The 21075-nt window shown below is 40.5% G+C and overlaps 1 protein-coding gene across 1 annotated transcript; it reads left to right on the forward strand.

The window, feature by feature from the left end:
- Positions 1-1543: 1543 nt before the first annotated feature.
- Positions 1544-5157, forward strand: LOC121849962 (neuropeptide Y receptor type 2-like). Its single transcript, XM_042339496.1, has 2 exons — positions 1544-1606; positions 3936-5157. The coding sequence occupies exon 2, from the start codon at positions 3982-3984 to the stop codon at positions 5155-5157; it is 1176 nt and encodes a 391-aa protein (XP_042195430.1). The 5' UTR covers positions 1544-1606; positions 3936-3981.
- The last annotated feature ends 15918 nt before the right edge of the window (positions 5158-21075 follow it).

Below are 21075 nucleotides of genomic sequence, written 5' to 3' on the forward strand. Positions count from 1 at the left end.
GTGAGTGTGAGTGTGTGTGTGAGTGAGTGTGAGTGTGAGTGTGTGTGTGAGTGAGTGTGTGAGTGTGTGTGAGTGTGTGAGTGAGTGTGTGTGTGAGTGAGTGTGAGTGTGTGAGTGGAGTGTGTGTGTGTGAGTGTGAGTGAGTGTGTGTGAGTGTGTGAGTGAGTGTGTGAGTGTGTGTGTGTGAGTGTGTGAGTGTGTGAGTGAGTGTGAGTGTGTGTGTGAGTGATGTGAGTGTGAGTGAGTGTGTGTGTGAGTGTGAGTGAGTGAGTGTGTGAGTGTGAGTGTGAGTGAGTGAGTGTGAGTGTGAGTGTGTGAGTGTGTGTGAGTGTGAGTGAGTGAGTGAGTGTGAGTGAATGTGTGTGAGTGTAAAAAAAATCTATACACCAATTCTTTGGCCATATGTGTATAACGGGGACAGGTGGTGTGTGAAGCGGAGCCGCTGCTCCGGGAGCGGAGTGAAACCCTCCACCATGAGGTGCTGATGGTTTCCCGGATCCCTCGCGCCCCCTCACGCTGCTCGTGTCGGGGGGAATGTTTGATGAAGATTTACTGGGAAGTCAGTGAGAGTTTCCCTCCTGTGGGGAATGCAGTGAGCGCTGCTTTCCCAGTTCTTCCCGACTGAGGAGACTGTTGAACCCAAACATCACTGGAAGCGCTCGGAGTGCAGTGCTCTGATGCCCTTCAATGAGCAGCGATACCAACGCAGAGGTTTGCAATCCGCCAGAACTTTATTGAGACCGAAATATAATCTGCAGCTCAGCTCAATGCCACTCACTCACTGGTCTGTGTGTGTGTGTGGGGGGGGGGGGGGGGGGGGGGGGGGGGGGGGGGGAGGGGGGATGTTCACAGTGAGGACCTTCCTCCCTCCTGTCCTCCTTTGCTGAATTGCTCTGATAAAGGGCTTTGGCAGCTCGAGGTGTGAGGCTGGGCATAGACTGACGTGCTGCCAGGCGGGGGGGGGGGGGGGGGGGAGGGCAGGGGGCAGGGCAGGGGGGCAGGGCAGGGGCAGGGCAGGGGAGGGCAGGGGGCAGGGCAGGGGAGGGCAGGGGGCAGGGCAGGGGGGGCAGGGCAGGGGAGGGCAGGGGGCAGGGCAGGGGGGGCAGGGGGCAGGGCAGGGGGGCAGGGGAGGGCAGGGGCAGGGCAGGGGAGGGCAGGGGGCAGGGCAGGGGGGGGCAGGGGGCAGGGCAGGGCAGGGGGGGCAGGGGCAGGGCAGGGGGCAGGGGAGGGCAGGGGCAGGGCAGGGGAGGGCAGGGGCAGGGCAGGGGGCAGGGCAGGGGAGGGCAGGGGGCAGGGCAGGGGGGAGGGCAGGAGGAGGGTAGGGGGGGCAGGGGCGGGGTGGGGGGGCGGGGCTGGGGGCGGGGCTGGGGGGGCGGGGCCGGGGCTGGGGGCGGGGCTGGGGGGGTGGGGCCGGGGCTGGGGGCGGGGCTGGGGGGGCGGGGCCGGGGGTGGGGGCGGGTATCAGCGCTGTTCGGGTACTGACTGATCATCACTGACTGACTGACTGACAGCCGAGCGCTGGAGCCCCACAAGTGCAGCACTTCTTCACACAACTCACTGCAGAGGCTCAGCTCAGCGCTCTGTGGGGAGAGTTCATTCACATCAGGTTAGCGCTGATATATCTGCTTCATCTGTTTTTATCTCTATCTATCTATCTATCTATCTATCTATCTATCTATCTATCTATCTATCTATATCTATCTATCTATCTATCTATCTATCTATCTATCTACTATCTATCTATCTATCTATCTATCTATCTATCTATCTATCTATCTACTATCTATCTATCTATCTATCTATCTATCTATCTATCTATCTATCTATCTATCTATCTATCTATCTATCTATCTATCTATCTATCTATCTATCTATCTATCTATCTATCTATCTATCTATCTATCTATCTATATCGGTGTATATTCAGCCTATTGTCTTATTCCAATTGTATTTCCCATTTCATTTCTCTTTTACGTATTTCCAGGCTGTTTCAGGCTGTTTCTCGTCCACCTGGTTGTTTTAATCATTTTAATTCATCTTTTATACGACTTTAAGTAACATTTCTGGATGTATTCATTCACTTTGTTGGGTCTGAGATCCCCCAAGTCCTTCTTGTCATGGCCACAATTTGCACGTTTTCAATAAGAATTGTCCTCACCTCTTAATATGTGTGTTTTATTGTTTTTCTTTGTTGCTTTTGTTTCACCTCGAATTTGATCACATCCTTTGCCAAACGTGCATATCAATAATAGTAATAATAATATGACCAGTCGTCTCCGAATTCACAAATTTACTGGTGGATAAGTCATCAAAATGCAGTATTACTCACCAAAATCGTACACGGGTTTGCGACCTCATCTCGTTGAAGAAGAAAGATGCGGAGTTGGTTGCAGATCACTGCGAACTTCTTCAGAAACTGATACCGGAGTAAAGAGAGCCATCGCTTTGTGCCGGCATCTCAACGCTGCAGCCTTCCTAGAAAGAAGAGGATTATTACCTTTAACAGCCAAGAGGAACGCGTTATTTACCCAAATAGACCCACAGTGGCCAGTAATTCTCAATTGAAGCAAACGGTCATTGCATCTGTCTGATCGTGGAGAATCCGTAAAGTACCTTTACATCAACTTTTCTTATCATACACTTGTAAATCCGCTCCAAAGATTCAGCGAAAGGAAACAAGACGAGAAAGCAGGATGCTTCTGGGATAGGAGGATGCGATGTGCACAGTAAACATTTGGGATCATCCCTTAAGAATAACCATTTCTGAGGTGTCCCAACCCATGTCATTCGGGATTGTTCTACAGCCCCCCCCACCGACCCCCACTTCTCTTTCTTCCTCTGACCGGTTTTGCATTTGTCCCATTCATTGTACAGCTTAGGCTTTGTATTATTATTATTATTATTATTATTATTATTATGCAGAGGGTCACCTCCTTCTCCCTCTCCCCTTGGCTCATTGTCAGATTCCGCCACTGTGAAGCGCTCTGGGACGCTTCCCTGCATAAAGGGCGCTATATAAATGTAAGTTGTTATTATTATTATTGACTTCTTTATTGTGTGAAACTCTGATCAAGATTCGCCACAGGAGCGTCAGAAGGATCAGAGAGTTTGTCAGTTGATGCTGAATAACTTCCTCTTCCATTCAATATCTATGGCACAATAATGTCCAGAACTGTCTCATTGCTAGATCTGAAGGCAAGATATATAATAATAATAATAATAATCCTTGCATTTGATATAGCGCTTTTCACGTCGGGAGGACGTCCCAAAGCGCTTCACAGAATATACTGTAAAGTGAATTGACCGTATATTTGTGGGCGAACGCGGCAGCCAATTGCGCACAGCAATGTCCACAAACAGTCATAGATTGAAAATGACCAATTTATTATTGTTTTTGGTTTTTTGGAGGGATTATTATTAGGCGTGTGGAGTAAGGAAACTTGCCCAAGGTTTCGCCCTGCCTGGAATTGAACTCAGGTCTCTCACTTGCAAAGCGAGTGCTCTAACCACTGAGCTACAGGACTCCACGATACTGTAGATGCTGAAAATCTGAAATAAAAGCAGAAATCCCTGGGAACATGCAACAAGTCAGGCAGCATCTATGGAGTGAGGACAGTGAGTTAACATTTCAGATCGATGACATTTCAGGGGTTCTGACAAAAGGTCACTGACTTGAAATGTTACACTTTTCTCTCTCTCCATAGATGCTGCCTGACCCGCTGCATATTCCCAGTGACTTCCATCTTTATTTCATTGCTAGATCTGTTTTATTTTTAAATTCAGTGTTACTGGGATGTCTGAGAATTACGGAAAACATTTTGTATTTTTTTCAAAATACTGCAGCCATGACTTTAGTAATCAATACAACATGTCCAACAGCAGCTAGCCGAAACTAGTGGTAGTTAAATATTCTTGTGCTTCCTTTTTGTTTCCAGAGAAAAGCACCGAATAATGAAGAGCTGAACTGGATTCATTGTCAACATGGGTCCTTTAGAATCAGAAAATGAGGTCAATGTAACAGAGGAGAGAGAGCAGGGAGCAGCAACGGACCTGAAGGAATGGGAAGGTGATACCACCACAAATTATAATGGCCCTTATCCTGCCCACTTTTCCATAAAAGACAGCACAAAGTTACTTGGGGTGCAAATAACTCTCATCCTAGCTTATTGCTCCATCATATTTCTTGGGGTTATGGGTAATTCACTGGTTATCTATGTAGTTATCAGATATAAAAATATGGCAACAGTCACCAATTTCTTCATTGCAAACCTGGCAGTGGCTGACTTAATGGTGAATACTTTATGTCTGCCTTTCACTCTGGTATACACCTTGTTAGGTGAATGGAAATTTGGTTCAGTTTTATGCCATCTGCTTCCTTACGCCCAAGCTCTCAGTGTCCACGTGTCCACAGTGACTCTCACTGTCATTGCTCTGGACAGACATCGATGCATTGTTTATCACTTGGAGAGCAAAATCTCCAAGAAAAGATGCTTTATCATCATAAGCATCACCTGGCTCGCTAGTGCCGTGTTGGCTTGTCCTCAAGCTATATTCAGAGAGTATATAAACATAGAGCTTGAAGGTCTGAAAATGCAAGCATGTTCAGAAAAGTGGCCGAATGGGAATGACAATGATGGCACCCTTTACAGTGTATCCATGCTGCTGCTGCAGTATGTGCTGCCCCTGGTGATTATATGTTTTGCCTACATTAGAATCTGGACCAAGTTGAAAAACCATGTTAGTCCAGGGGGAGGGAATGATCACCACCACCAGAGGAGAAGAAAAACCACCAAGATGCTGGTGATGGTAGTTGTGGTATTCGCTGTGAGTTGGTTGCCATTCCACGTGTTTCAACTTGCCATCGACATCGATAAGAATATTTTCGATCTAAAAGAGTACAAGTTGCTCTACACCATATTTCACGTCATAGCCATGTGTTCCACCTTTGTCAATCCGCTGGTCTATGGATGGATGAATAAAAATTACCGGTACTCCTTCCTCACGGTGTTCAAATGCGAGCAAAGGCTTGATTCGATTCACTCTAAAGGAATAGCAAGGTTCAGAAGCAACACACGGAATGAAAATACGGAAGTGACAAACTGTCTATCCTCTCCAGCCATTCAGCTCACTGAAGTCAATCAGCCAACCAGTGTTTAATGGCATTCACTCTAAGCTTTCATACTCTTGCATCTGATGAACACCAACCTCCGACTGCATTGGTTTACAGAGCGGCTGGTTGCTACATTAAGTCAGTTAGTAAAATGAGTACACTACATTCCAATGTCAGTTTCTGTAAATAAAGACCAATATTTATTGTTTTCCCTAAAGGAGTTCACTCACTGCTGGTCAAAATAGAATTGAAAAAATAATGCTCATGAAAGTGAAATCCACTCAAAATTTGTGTTGTTGCATTCTAAACCAAATTAGTTCAGTATTATACTGTACTAAGAAATTATTTGTAGAGAGATGTATCACTAAAGTTGACTGGCATTTCTGAAGACTAAATATAGACAGATTCTTTCATTCTATCTGCAATTTAAGTGTATTTTACAGATATTACTATGATAATCATGATCAATCAGTGTTTGTTGATTAGGCAAATCCCTCAATCCTCCCTTATATAAAAAAAAGACCATGGTATAATATTTACATAGATTTAAATAAATTAAATATTGAATTTAAATTAAATTAATAATTAAATTAATTAATTTAACAATATTAAATAGTGAAAACAGGCCACTAGGACCCATTGTGTCCATCCAGGTGTTTATACTCCACATGAGTCTTCACCCTTCCTTATCTCCTCTCCCATACCCATGTATTCCCTTCTCCCTTATGTATGCAAAATGTGCAATGCATGGCAGAAGTCTAGATCCAATTCAAGTTAAAATTGGAAATGTAAATGTACAAGCAACCTAAAAGTGAATAATACTCTCCTATCGCTCCTGAAAAACAATCCCAGCCTGTGCTTGATAAAAGGTGGCTTGTATTTTAATTGTCATAGGTGTAAGATATAACTTCATAAACTGTCCTATTAAATTATATCATTTTTAAAGTAATTTTTTCTATTGAGGAACCCTAGGCAAAAGGCCAAGACCCAGAGTACAGAACACAGTAAAGGTTCAAAAGAATGGATAGAAGATGAAACAAATGAAAATGTATAGATGGCAAGTGTAACATTGAAAGGGTTTGGGTGGATGAGTTGTAATAGGAGATAATGATGAGTTTTGAATTCAACTCTGAGGATTGAAGGAGTTTGTGTGGTGGGGTATTTGAAGAGATGTTGAGAGTTTGATATGGAGACCAAGGGTGTTAAAAGATGGACCCTAAGGGATCTATTTCCAAACAGCTGTTATTATAGATTATAGTGTTATTCCGAGTTAACTTATCTGCAGAATTCCCTGTTAGTGACAATACGTTGCTCTTAGTGAAGCATGTTGCAAACTGCTATGAGCCAGAGTGGTTACAGGAAAAGGGTAGGTATATAGTCATTGCATTAATAATGTAGAACAAAGTTGCAGTGGTCTGTTTTTTGCTACAGAAAAGGAAGGCATAATTAAATACAATTATGATAAGAACTGGCAAATGGTTGGCAGAAGAGCTGGCAGAAAGTTAATTAAACAGCTGGAAAAGACTGAAAAAAATATGGGAAGAGATGTGGAAGAATGGTCAATGATCTGAGGAAAAGTGCACAAGTGAGCATCCTATTTGTGAATGCCTTTTTAATCATATGAGAATGTAATTCATGTTTGTAAGATAAACGAGTGAAGATGGTAGTCACTGTTAGAAGGGATTCTGAGCTAACGGCAACCATTTTTGTGAATATTTCACATCAAACCTCAGTGATAGTTGATATTGCAGATGTCATATCACAGGTGTTGTTGTCTGCATGTTCGGCATTTAATGGATGAAGGCTTCCATATGCATGCTGATGTTCCTTAGAGCATTCTCAAGGAGATTGCTAAGGAGCAGCAGATGGCTGACCCCTGCAGTGATGTTTAAATGTCAGTGAATCTGAGGAGATAAACACACCTGGTTTTCCTTGGGTGATATGTCAGTTCTTGCTTTTGCAGCAACTGTGGAAACTCAAACTTGCGTAGACCTCTCTCACAGGGTGAATCACAATGTGGTGCTGATACGAATGCATTGGTTTCAACAGCAGCAAGAACTGCTATAGGAGTGTAGCCTAAGCTACTCCCTTTCCTACCCCACCATTACTACTGCCACTGGTAATGGCACAAGCACCAGAACACATACAATGTAAATACAACACCTAGACAACAATGAATTATTATTAATAACAATAATAATCCTGTATTTGATATTACACTTTATCACATCATCGAGTCATTGAAACACGGCAGCCAGTTTGCGCACAGCAATGTCCCACAAACAGCTAATGAAGTGAGTGACCAATTTTACTTGGGGGATTGTTGGACAGGACACTGGAAGAAACTCCTTTCTCTTTTTAAGTAGTGACATGGGATCTTTAACGTCCACCTGAGCAGGCAGACGGGATTTTGATTTAAAATCTCATCCGAAAGATGGCACCTTGAAAATGCAACACACCCCCAGCGATGCATTGGAGTGTCAGCTTAAACTATGTGATTCCAAGTTCCGATGTGGGCTTGAACCCACATCCTTCTGAGTCAGAGGTGAACGTGCTACAACTGAGCAATACTCACACAACAAGGGAAAAAGGGCTACAAAAGGGTGACACAGAGTATATGTAAATAGGCGCACTCTCCAAACTTTGTCACACACGCCACATTTTGTAAATATTACTCAATTGTACCACTTGATGAATTGTTGTGCCTTTGAATATATGGCCTCTGTCACCTGATGAATTGCATGTGAGATGTTTCGCTGACTGACTTGTGGCTCCCTGGTCATGGCTTGTAAACCAATGATAACATATGTTTAAAACACCTGCAACCATAACTGGAAAGAAGTCCCATTTGTAAATCCTCAATGAAGGTTCCCTTGCAGAAGCCACACTGATTCATGACTGTCTAGCATACCATTGCAGATGTATAAGGACTGGCCCCTCTGTAAGGTTCAATGTATTCTGATTCTGGTTACATTATACATGGCTTCACGACACCAAAATTGGGCTATGATGTTTTGCCAGTACTGCTGCAGTTTCCTGTTGACAAGGTCATGCTCTTCATGGATCACAAGACAGAAAAGAAATGTGCTGCCCACAGTTGCTAGTTAATTTAACCACCATTTCCTCTATTGACTAATGAATGGTCAAAATTACCAACCCATGCATATTGGTAAACATTAAGCATATCCTATATATGCCTGCAATTTTGTGGATGCAATTAACCGAGAATTATATAGAGCAATTATGAAGATACTCTTGTTTAGATGTCGCCATGTATCAAAGTGCTTGTACACATTCATTGGAAGCTCCTTAATTCTTGTGGTTCTGTCGGTTCCTTACTTTTCCCAATGCAAACACATAATTATTAGTTGTGTTTCAGACTTTTAAGGGGTTCACAGCCGATTGGAGATGATTCATGTGCTGTGCCGACATGTTTGCTGCAAAATCTATCTGGCAACGAGGACACTTATTTCTGCTTACTTAGCCTTGCCTCCAAAGCAGGATAGTTCATTGTTGTCTGTGTACTTGATTATTTTGTACTGCTGTTGCTTAAAAAATATTAAACACCTGTTAACCAACCTATTTATTTATTTTATTTGAAAAACATTTCAGGATCACAATTCACAGTGAATGAAAAGAGTGAATTAATGGTTTAGCACTTTATTACCTCGAAGCTTTCACAGGTTACTTCTGTTAAGCGTATCAACAATTTTTGTAGCAAACTAAACAGCCAATTGCACCAGTAAAGTCCCATAAAACAAGCCATGAAATTAATAATAAATTTATCTGGACGATTGTTAGCTAATTTATCTAGAGTTTTTTTTTGGTCAGCCCACAGAAATCCATCACCACGCTTAAGAGTATCCAAATCAAACTGAGAATTCCATGCATCCCACCTACATATGGGAATTCCAAAGATAGATTGTTTGAATGCAATTTGTTGTCTAAGGCACTGGAGGGATTCCCTTTCTCTTTGCTAATAGTCATGGATATTTTTAATGTTTATGTGAAACATAAATGGGACCTCGGATTAACATCTCATCTGAAATTAAAATGGTCTAAGCGTTGTTGAAAATTTATTTTAAGTAATTTTTTTACTGTCAGTACTATATAATTGATTTGGTGTAAATCCAAGTAAGTAAATGATTTGGTGATTAACATACCGAAGCAGCACTTGGACAAAGATATCTCCAGGGATATGGCACATATTTAATTCATCTGACTCGGATACTAATCTGACCAATCTGTTTAGTAGCAACCATTCGTTCTAGTTGTGTGATTGAATCGAGTGTACTGTATTTCACAGCTTGAAAATGCCATGCTATGCAGACAAGGGATAATATGTTATACAGAATGCAATTATAGGGTAAACAATGCGGCTAGTGGTATGATAATGAAACCTGGTGATAATTATCATATCACTCATCAGCATTCTTCATCCCAGTATTTCTACCCAGATTATTTCCAATAATCTTTCTCACAATTAAAACATTGTGGCAACTGGATTTAAACTGATCGAAGACTAATAATGGGCGTGAGCAAATTTTATTTCAGAAAAGTATTGAATTTTGTTTTGGATAGTTCAATAGACGTAACCAATTTGAGTTCCACAAATCAATTTTAATCAGGACTCTACAATTGTTTCTGTTGTGAATTTTATGAAATGTCTAGTGTTCATATCTTTCCTAAGGTTTATCTTTTATTATTTATCAATTGTAAAGTTGTAGCTTGCAGTTTCTAACAATTATAAGCACTCTATCAAAAAGCATTTGTTCCTAAAACTTCCATATTAGTAAGGAACAATTCTACAATACTTGGGGCAACTTTGATGGTGTAGTGGATAAAGCTGCAGATTACAGATCAGCAGCTCTCAACTATTTGCATTCCACTTCTTATCCACAACCCTATATGCCTCATCTCAATCATGGTTTCCACATTATTCAGGTACTCACACCTCCATCTGTCTGTATTGACAATAATAATCTTTGCACTTGATATAACATTTTATCACGTTTTTGAGATGTCTCAAAGCACTTCACAGGATATACGGTAAAGTGTGTTTTGTGAGCAAATGCAGCAGCCAATTTGCACAGAGCAATGTCCTCCAAACAGCCGTTGAGTGAATGACCAATTTCATTTGGGGGATTGTTGCCCAGGATACCAGGAGAAACTTTCTTGTTTTTTTGAATAGTACCATGGGATCTTTAATGTTCACCTTGACAGGCAGACCGGATCTTGGTTTAATGTTTCATTTGAAGGACAGCACCTCGAACAACACAGTACTCACCCCCCACACGCACTGTTTTAGAGTGTCAACCTAGACTATATAGATTCCAAGTCCTGATGAGGAGCTTGCACACAAAACCTCGTGACTCAACTGAGTTAGGGTGACATATGTTTGAAAACGCAAAATACTGCAACTGCTGGAAATCTGAAAGAAAAACAGAAGTCGCTGGGAACACGCAGCAGGAGAGAGAATAAAACGAGTTCTGACAAAAGTTCATCAACCTGAAACTCACTTTCCTCTCTCCATAGATGCTACCTGACCTGACACAAGTTTGAGACATTCCCCATTATTCTGGGATACAAGTAACGGATACAGTTGTTGCTGTGTTGGTGACTAATTTCCTATACATTTGTGGAATGGGATGAACCATTAGAAAGCCTTCTGCAATGCTATTTAAGTCACTTCTGTAATTCTAGTGAATTGACTCTTTATTCTGTGCCTGACTCATTCAGGTATCCAGCTGATTATATCTTTAACATGATAGAGAGCTGCTCCATCATGAATAAAAGAATAGTGTTTCCTTATCAGCACAGTTCAGACCAAAAACTTGATAACCTCCAAAAATAATAAAAGAGCAGCTTCAGTCAGCATAAACCAAGAATAAATAAACTGGAATATAGCCCATATATAACCTATTTTTAAGTATTTTTAAAAAATCATATTTCAAAGACATTATATAGATACATTATTCATATTTTCATCTTAGCAATTGTATATGTCTTTAACTAAAATTGTTTTACAAAATGTATGTCTTATAATGTGCAACAACATTTTTAGAAGGAACAATCTTCTTTTAGTGTGAGATAACAAAAATACTTGTGATTATGATATTATTTTTCAAAGTATATTCTTAGTTTCATTCTTCTTGATTTGTTCTTGATTTGTACGATTCATTTCTTTTACATACATCACAAAAGTATTTTAGTCAAATGATATACAGTTAGGTAAAGAGGTTAGTGGTTCCCAAAATAAAGTTTTTGTTTTATTCAGTATATTTTAGTTTGGCTCGGAAAACAGAAGCATATTTCTCATGGAGTCCTCTTGATTAATATGCTTAGAGGTTCATCAGTTTGTTGAAGTTCCTGCTAACTGCCTTCAAGAGAACTAGAAGAGACATACACAACTAAATAAATTTATAACATTTAACAACAATTCCTTTGAGGGAATTCTTGCTTAATGTATCTGTGCTGCATGAATGATTGCACTAAGTATTGTTGATGATGGTAGTTTGAGCATTTAAGTATAGAAAAGCTTTTTGACATTTTAATATCTAAACAGCAGCAGCAGACAAAAGCATAAATATTGCTTTTATGCTCCAGCACAGAGACCTTTAGTGCAGAGCTAACAATATTGTCAAAGAATATATATTGTCCAGTTTCCCCTAACATTATTCTGTGCTCAACTGAAGGTAAAGAATTGTGCTTACAATTGCACAAAAACTCCCTTCTTATTCAATGCTTTATAAAGTTATATTCCTAAGTTAAATTTAAAGTAGCATGCAGTATTTGTATGCATTTGTAGATTGTATCTCTAAAAGATTGCCACAGTTTGTGATATCAAAGAATTGAAGTGATCAGAATACGTTTGTTTCCCAGAGAAATATATATATTATTTTCACTATTGCCCATCAAGAACAAAAACAATTATTGAAAGTATTTATTCCACTTTCTTAAACGTTGTACTTTGTGACTGGGCTGCACAGATTCTTATAGTCCAAACTGGAAACATAGAATGGCTCACAATTTGAAGCGGCGATGGGCCATTGTTGAACATCATGTTCCTTTCCCTTGAGCCTTGGCTCTGGCTTCCTGTTGCTGACAGCATAGAAGCGGAAGTGGAAAGAATTTAAGGTCTAAAGATACATCATTGTTAGTGCTCTCTTCCTATACAATCAATACTTGGGTCACGAGGGCAGTCTGTAAAAGCTGACGCAGTAAATGCTTTGTAATTATTTTATCGAACAGTTTACTGAACATTTTCAGAGAATGAGCATTCATTTGCCACTATTGGTGAGAACATACTTCCAGAGCATGTGGTTGCTCACAATTTCCCTGAGAACAATCTGTTTCAAAGAATTTAATTCTGTTTCTAAGATCAGATTTTTCTAACCTGACTTTAAAGCCTGGTACTTGTAATTCTCTTTTTGACAAGATAATAAAATAAATAGCCGGTCCTGAGATATAAATTGGATCAATTGCTTGATTTTGCAACTAATGGTATTTAACACAAAAGTGTCAAATAAATGAAGCAACTACAGAATTGAATTCCACGTAAGGTTCTTCTAATAAAACTAGTCAAACGTGGTTTGCATTTGTTATTTTTCTTCAAAGATGTCAACAGATAAAATGAATGCTTCAATTTTTACTTGTGGTTACAGTTGCAATCAATACTTCCTGCCAGTTGGGGGAAACAATTGTTACTGAAGTGCAGAATGAGTAACAGGAGCATTCCATTTACAGCTCAAGTCCAAACATATATAGGATGGAAAATATGAGAATAATGTGTTGATTATCACTAGCAATAATGATCAACAACAAAAACAAATGACATTTGTATAGTCCCTTTCATGTCAGGCGGACATCCCAAGGCATTGGACGGTCAGGGATTTGGACCCGAGCTGGAGGTTGGGAGGGATGGAGGGCAGGGAGGGTAGGGGTAGGAGGGTCACTGAAGATGCATCAAAGAAGAGGGCCTTGAGACTGCCTTGAAAGAGGCATGGGAGACAGCAAGGTGAAGGGACTGTGGGATTGAGTTCCAAAGGGTGGGGGCAGAGCGGCTGAAGGCCCGACCCACCAATGGTGGGGCAGAGGACATGGAACAGACCAGGACTGTATGGGGTTAGCTGGTCACAAAGATAGGGAGTAGTTTTGTTCTGTTTGGATTTGTCTGGTTTATTAAGCAAAAGTTGCAAATTAATGCAATGCGTTAGTATCTGTACACAATTGATTTGAAATTATTAAATTGCATCACTTCCCTCCTCACCTTCCCAAAGGATTGCCAGAGCTTGTTTGCAAAAGCTCTACTGGCACTTAACATATTTCAAACAGTTTTTAAAACATGCACAAACTGATGAGGTGGCAGAATAGGTTAGCAATTGATTCATCTGTGGGATGTGTGTGATTAATGAGTTAAATGTTTCCACCTTATGTGGGGCATAAGCTTCTGAATCTAAGGAGTTAGGGCAGCTTGAACCCAGTTACAATGAAGGTAATAAAAACAGAAATTGCTGGGAACACTCAGCAAGTCAGGCAACATCTATGGAGAAAGGAAAGTAAATTAACGTTTCAAGTCGATGGCCTTCCGTCAGAACTGGGGGATGATGGAAGGGAGCAAATTATAAGGACAACAAAGGTATGTTCCCAGGCACCAAATGAAAACATAAAACTAATATTTAGGTTTCTAGGAGAATAAATGTTAAATATAGTCCAATAAAATTAGCATCGTTGCTCAAATTTTATAATTTGCACCATCACATTAACTGCTGATAGTTATTAATGTCAAAAAGTGAATTCAATAACAAACAATGTTAAATCCATTAAATTCTTACAGCAAATTGATTTTTCACTTATCATAAATTGATGTACTCCAAGGGCATTAGTTTATTGATAATTAAGTCAATACTTCAAAGGCCATTTCTAAAGGGAAAACCAATACACTTCTGATAAATATTCATTGTTTTGAATTTGCTTTAGCTATGTTATATTTTCACATGTGAGTACTTCAATTCCTTTCACTGTAAACCAGAGGCAATAATTGAATAAGGTTTGCTTTCAGGCTGTCAGGACTGGAGAACGTTATCTTTGTTTAAACAAAGCCTGAGGTCTTCGTGATTTAGAGGTAGAAACACAGATTAGTAGGTTATTTAGTTTCCAATGTCAGCTGTGAGAACAATTCAGGGAACAAAAGATTAATAGCACATTTTATAAATTCTTCCTAAGTCAATATTTTATGCAAACAACTAATGGTAGAGTTGGTCTTAAGATAGAAATTGTGTTTGTAAAATCTCCATGTTTAAAACCAACTGGATAAGCTGCTTTATTTCCTGAATAACCTACTGCAGTCCCTGAGAATAAACATTAAGGCACCAGTAATTTTCAGGCAGTCTTGCGCACCGAACAGCCTTGTAATGAGCAGTCAGTCAGGTTGTTGGTGCATATACAAGTTTCAGAAGCTTTGTTTCCAATGCTTTGCAGCAACTAGTTCAGCTCAGTACTGTCAGAAAGCTGCCCTTTCAAAACAAGATAACTGTTTAAGGGGATGGCACCCATTAGAAATGATTCTATGTCACTGAAATGTTGCAGTTTGGTATTAATAGTTTGGGAAGGTGAGAGCTTCTGGTAGGAGGTGATTGCTGCTGCCGAAGGCTCTTCGGTTATTTGGCTGTCGTCTGGCTCTGTTAATGTTAAATTTACTGATCTGTGAGCTCTGAATTGGGGGAGGCTACATGTGCTTCTTCCAGGCAAAATGATAGCACACTCTGGCTTTCTGGCTTGAACAACTGTTATGATACTTCCAATAAATGATTCAATCCATAAAATTCAACCAAGACATGACAAGAAGCTCGATCTCCAACACTTGCTATTATGGAGTACAATCCAGGTTAAAATGAATGACTGACAACATGATGGAAAGATATGAAACACAGATGCTTATCCCTAAAATATTATAATTGAAACATCAGAACAGTTGTTAGATCTAGAATGCATTTTGCAGGAAATAATTACCAGTTCTTCTGGTACGTGTAATGTTAATTAACATCTATTTTTATTCTCTATGATCCTGCATTTCTTATGAACGATCATCACTCAGAAAAAATGCATTATGCTTCAATAGTTGAAGCACACACTATATTGGATTATTCAGTGCTAAATGCTAATGCAGCTGTAACCTGCAGATAGAAGTGCTGCACAAGATGAACAGTGAAGAGCTTGGAGTGACTCATTTATCAACTGCATAATAGCATGTTACGCATTAAGCTTTGTTTCACACAACCCTTAATGTTGACTGTTGTCCTGCCTGAATTTCAACCAATGTACTCCATTAATTCAGCAGCTTTGCTCTTATTTCGGAGATACGTAGGAGTTTTTTGGGGAACTTGCCCAAACTGCCCTTACAATTTTCCCCAAATAATCTCTTTTTGGACTTTAGCCAGAGGAATTCCAAAGTCTTAGACTCTCAGTTATTGTTTGAATAATGTTTATATGTGTGATATTTTGTGGTATTTCTTAATTACAATACAATGCAATGCAAAATTACATTTATAATAGTGCCTTTCACACCAGGAGTGAAGTGCATCAAGGCACTATTTGTAAAAAAACGGTTCAAAAATACTGCAAAATTTAGCCAAAATTTTAAAATAAGAGGTGGTGGATTTAAAGGTGGTGGATATCTCCACACTTACACAATAGAATAGAATCCTGGACCTCTCCACTGCATTCGACACAGTCGATCACACCATCCTACTCCACCGCGTCTCCTCCAACATCCACCTCAGTGGGACCGCACTCGCTTGGCTTGAGTCCTATCTTACAAACCGCCAGCTCTACATATCTGCAAATGTTTTTTCTCACCCTCGCCTGGTCACCTGCAAGGTATCCCAAGGCTCCATCCTTGGACCCCTTCTCTTCTTCATCTATATGCTCCCTCTCGGTGATGTCATCCGCAGACACGGGGGTTAATTTCCACATGTGTGCGGCTGACCTCAACTCTTCTCTCCTCCAGCTGTGGCCCCCAGTCCCCTGAAGTTCTGTCAGCTGGTCTGGATGAGCGCAAACTTCCTGCAGTTAAACGTCAACAAGATGGAAGCTATACTCGTTGGCTCCCGTCGACGTCTTCTGTCTTGCAGTTCAGACGTCCTTAACCTACCCGATCTGTCATTAAAACTCTCTGAATCCGTGCGCAACTGAGGCGCCAGTTTCAATCCCCAGTTATCCTTCTCCCCCACATTTGTTCCCTGACCAGGACAGCTTTCCTCCACCTCCACCACATTGCCCGTCTCCGACAATAGCTCACTCTACAAGCTGCCGAAACCCTTGTCCACACCTTCATCACCTCTCGGCTGGACTACTCAAACACCCTCCTCGCCGGTCTCCCCTCCTCCACTATTCACAAAATTCAACTCAACCAAAACTCTGCCGCCCGCATTCTCACCCGCACCAAACTTCATACCCCGATTACTCCAGTCCTTGCAAAACTCCACTGGCTCCCTGTCACAGAGCAGATCGACTTCAAGATCCTCACTCTAGTGTTTAAATCCCTCCATTCCTTGGCACTCCCCCATCTCTCCAACCTCCTCTCTCCTCACAGCACTGCCCGCTGCCTCTGCTCTACTGGCTCTGGCCACCTCCTCGTCCCTCGAATCCTCTTTTCCACCATCGGCGGGGTGCCTTCAGCCACTACACCCCGAAACTATGCAACTCCCTCCCTCAATCCGTTTGTCTTGGCCCTTTTCTCCCCATTTTCAAGTTGCACCTGAAGACCTTCCTCTTCGGCAGTGCCTATGGTCACCTTTCCCCTTCTTCTGGCTCGCCATCAGGCTCTGCCATTATTAGGTGTTTCTGGGACGCTGCCCAGTGTAGAGGGCACTATGTAACTGCAAGTTGTTGTAGATGTGATTGGGGATGCAAATTAGAAAAGACATTTTCTAAAGAAAACATTGATTCAGAAACATCTATTAATTCAGTAGTTATGCTTTTACATAGGGGATATTTTAGCGGTGATTCCTAGACAAGTTATCTTGTAGAAAGTACTATCTGATCAGCCTGATCACTTCAATGATCTGTTCAGATGAATCTTGAAAGGCCTGAAGCTAAGCTGGCTGGAATTGAGGCCATTGGTGTCAGTTTTCAGATAATCAGGTACCATATTTTAAAACTGTGATCCGAGGCCAGTAATAGAGGTCAGGCTACAAAGATAGCAGAATATATATATAAAATAAAACAATGACAATCAAAAGAGAGGGACAAGAGATGGTGGAGATAATAAGAGAAAATGATAAAATAGAAGTTTCAAAACACTGACTTTTCTTACTTTTTCTAAGATTTTTTATACTGTAGTAACACTTTATTCTCTCCGATTAGTGGGAGCAATTTTGCAATATGTTTCTCATGTTACATGAACTATTTCTTTGCTGCTCAGTATTTGGGTCCCTGTTATTCTTCGCTGTACTGCTAAAGCTCTGCAGATCATTTACGCTTTTGTGACAATCTCCTGCAGCTCTGTGAACAATGAAATGTCACTGGAAAGACCATGCTTTTTTACCCAAACATGATTTTCTGCTTGCACAAACTCCTTTTTGTGATTATTATGTAACTGCAAATTTTGTGAAAGGCACTGAATGCTGCCGCGTTTCACCCACAATTGGCTGCCGTGTTTCACTGCACAAAATATACAGTCAATTTACTTTATAGTATATTCTGCAAAGTGCTTTGAGACATCGTGAAGACATGATAAGGCGCTATAACAAATGCAAGGATTATTATTATTATAGTAAATGCAAGGATTATTAATTAGTAGTAATGTAACCATTGTGCCATGATGCATTTAGTGTACAGAGACCAGGATGCTGGTAGATGATAGGGTGGATATTCTGGAAGGATAAGATCAAATGAACTGAAGAGCCTTCTTCACCTGAGACTCTTGTGATCGTAAGAATACAACAACAACTTGCACTTATATAGCGCTCTCCACTCCGGGCGGTGTCTCAGAGCATGTGATACAGACCATTATCAGCAATAGTTAAGGTGAATGGTTGTATTGGTATTCGTAAAGCTTTGTAATTTACCATTCTTTCACCTTTTAGAGCTGGTAGAGTTTTATGGAAAAGTATTATGTTTGCTTCATTTACTTTGTATAAGTAAAGCCAGACCTACTATTTCTTTGTTATAACATTCAATCGGCCTTATGGTCTTATTATTATTGGTATAATTCTAAAATGCTCTGTATTTTCTGATGTGATCTTTGCTCCCCCACTGTGTATTACCTTTCGGAGGCAATCTATTTCTGAGAAATTCCCTGCTTTGCACTATTATTTTGATTCCACTGGGAATGATTCAAACCTTAGCAACACAAAAGAAAAATAGTACCTTACCTTAGTTTAGAGTAAGAAGATCAATCATATAGAGCAAGTGTAAGAAGCAATTTTCAGAGGGATAAACACCTCACATATCAATACATTCTCAGTTGTATAACTTTGACTCACTTGGGTGGTTGTTCTTGTAGTATGGTACTACAATATGGTTGCTGCATAAATTCAGTCTAGGTGTCTTGAAGCCACACTCTCTTCCAGGAATTACAGTATTCCCAACCCTCTGCTAAAGTTCCTTGACTTGTCATCATGTTTAATTTCTCTTATTGGAAAGTACCATAGGGTCGAAATCCCAGTTGGCAAATTTTGAAACTGTTAATGCCAGCAATCCATTCAACCTGAAGCCTTCTGCTCTCCTGCCAATTTGATGAATGGCTGCCTGTTTTGATTGTTGTTGCTGTTGTTGTTGTTAAAAACAGCAAGCTTGGCTCAGTGGCAGCACTCTTGCCTCTGAATCAGAAGCTTATGAGCTCAAGCCCCACATCGGGACTTGGAATCACATAGTCTAAGCTGACAATCCAACACAGTGCTGAGGGTGTGTTTCATTGTTGCGGATGCCATCCTTCGGATGAGAAGTTAAAACGAGGTTCTGTCTGCCTGTTCAGATGGACATTAAGGATCCCAGAGCACTATTCTAAAAGAGAAGGGAGTTTCTCTCGGTGTTCAAGCCAACAATCCCCCAAATAAAAATTGGTCACTCACACCATGGCTGTTTGTGGGGCATTACTGTGCACGTAACTGGCTGCCACGTTTCACTCACAAAATGTACAGTCATATCGCAGTATATGGTGCAAGTGTGCTATAGTATGCACAGTCAAATCATTTTGTGGAGTCCTATAGTTTAGTGGTTAGAGCACTCGCCTTTCAGATGTCTTGAAGATGTGATAACAATAACAACAAGATTCCATTTATAAAGCGCCTTTCACGTCAGGAGGACGTCCCAAGGCGCTGCACAGTTGGGTCATGACCCGAGCAGGGGGAAATGGTCAGGGTGAGGGGAGAGAAGGGAGGGAGCGAGGAGGGGGGAAATGGTCAGGGTGAGGGGAGGGAAGGGAGGGAGCGAGGAGGGGGAAGAGAGTCGAGAGGGGAGCTGAAGGCACGGTCAAAGAGAAAAAGAGATAAGGCACTATATCAAATGCAAGTATTATTATTATTATATCCTGTGAAGCACCTTGAGGCATCTCGATAATGTGATAAGCAGCTATATCAAATGCAAGAATTATTTATTCTTTATCTACTCATGGTTAGTTGAGAAATGTGTTGTTGTTTTAGCCCAAGCTGATGCCACAGGAATAGTTGATGGTGAAGGAACAGTTCAAGAGAGGAGCTGGGAGTTACAGGATCAGCAATAATGAAGTGGATTCATGGGAAAAATAGCTGATTAAAAAAACATGTTTAAATTAAAGGAACATATTTTTCATTTTATCCCCATTCCGTCATGTTAGGCTCTTCTATGTCGCCCTATAGCATGCTCGCACCAACACTTAGCCATCGTAAATCAGCGTTTGTGTTAAACCACTCTGCGATGACAGGATTCAGAGAGTACAGTAACACTGGTCAGCAGCTTGCCCATTAATGAGGACCAATTAAAGTTTTTATGGTGATAATGTGACAGCTCTTAACACTGGAAAAAATGACACACAATAAGGCTAGGATTTTAACATGGTTGTAGGATTTTACTGTCCAAATCCTGTCATTAATTCTACAAATTTTTGGCAGGAATTATTCCTTCATATCTTCAATGTGTGCCTCTCTGGCAGGCTGGCTGACCCAGGACATCATTACATGTGAACGTGCAAATACAAACATTCTCCATACAACACAAATTCATCAAAAATAAATCCAGTCATTCCATTTTACGGTGCATCCAGTGAAGTGCTTTCAGACCTCTGCCTGACATAAAAGGCATTATAACAAATGTAAGAAGTGTTATCAGTGTTTATTATCAATGTTAAATGATTGAGATTCTATATGTTTGAAAAGTAGTTACTCTTACAACAGCCTGCAATATCTTTCTAGAGTACCTCTTACAACAGCCTGCAATACTCTGCTCATCTCTGAAATAACGAACTTCATCCTGTGAAAATCTCATATTTAGCGTGATATCACCATAGAAATGAATAACCACTTCTTGCCCAATGCCAGGACAAAATGAGGATAAATTAATACTTTGAACTTGATTCCTACACTAATATCTTGTGATTTCACACTCAGAATCATTTTCCTAAAGCTACATTACTGATGTCCATTGTTTTCAGTTGATTATAAGATACAGATTTTATTTTCTCAAAGGATTGAAATCCCTTGATGAAAATTCCCCTTGTAAAGTGTAAATACTAGACATTTTTCCATTGCTTCCATTTTATGTTCAGACACATAAAAATAAAATAGAAATCCACCAAGGGCAACAATTTACTTTAAGTAATCTGACTATTCATCTTTAGGACTCAGCACTTCTAAATGTGTTGAGAACATTACTAGAACCCAATGAACGGCTTTATGCCAATCTCAGCAGACTGCAATGATGAGCAAAATAGCATCTAAATCAAATTGTTCTAAGTGGATTCCATGTTTGTGTATGTATTTACAAGG

This window comes from Callorhinchus milii, unplaced genomic scaffold (assembly GCF_018977255.1).
Source record: "Callorhinchus milii isolate IMCB2004 unplaced genomic scaffold, IMCB_Cmil_1.0 Scaffold1, whole genome shotgun sequence".
Classification (NCBI taxonomy): domain Eukaryota; kingdom Metazoa; phylum Chordata; class Chondrichthyes; order Chimaeriformes; family Callorhinchidae; genus Callorhinchus; species Callorhinchus milii.

Excerpts from the sequence above, each read along its gene's own strand:
- LOC121849962 (XM_042339496.1), top strand. The coding sequence starts at position 3,982 with ATGGGTCCTTTAGAATCAGAAAATGAGGTCAATGTAACAGAGGAGAGA.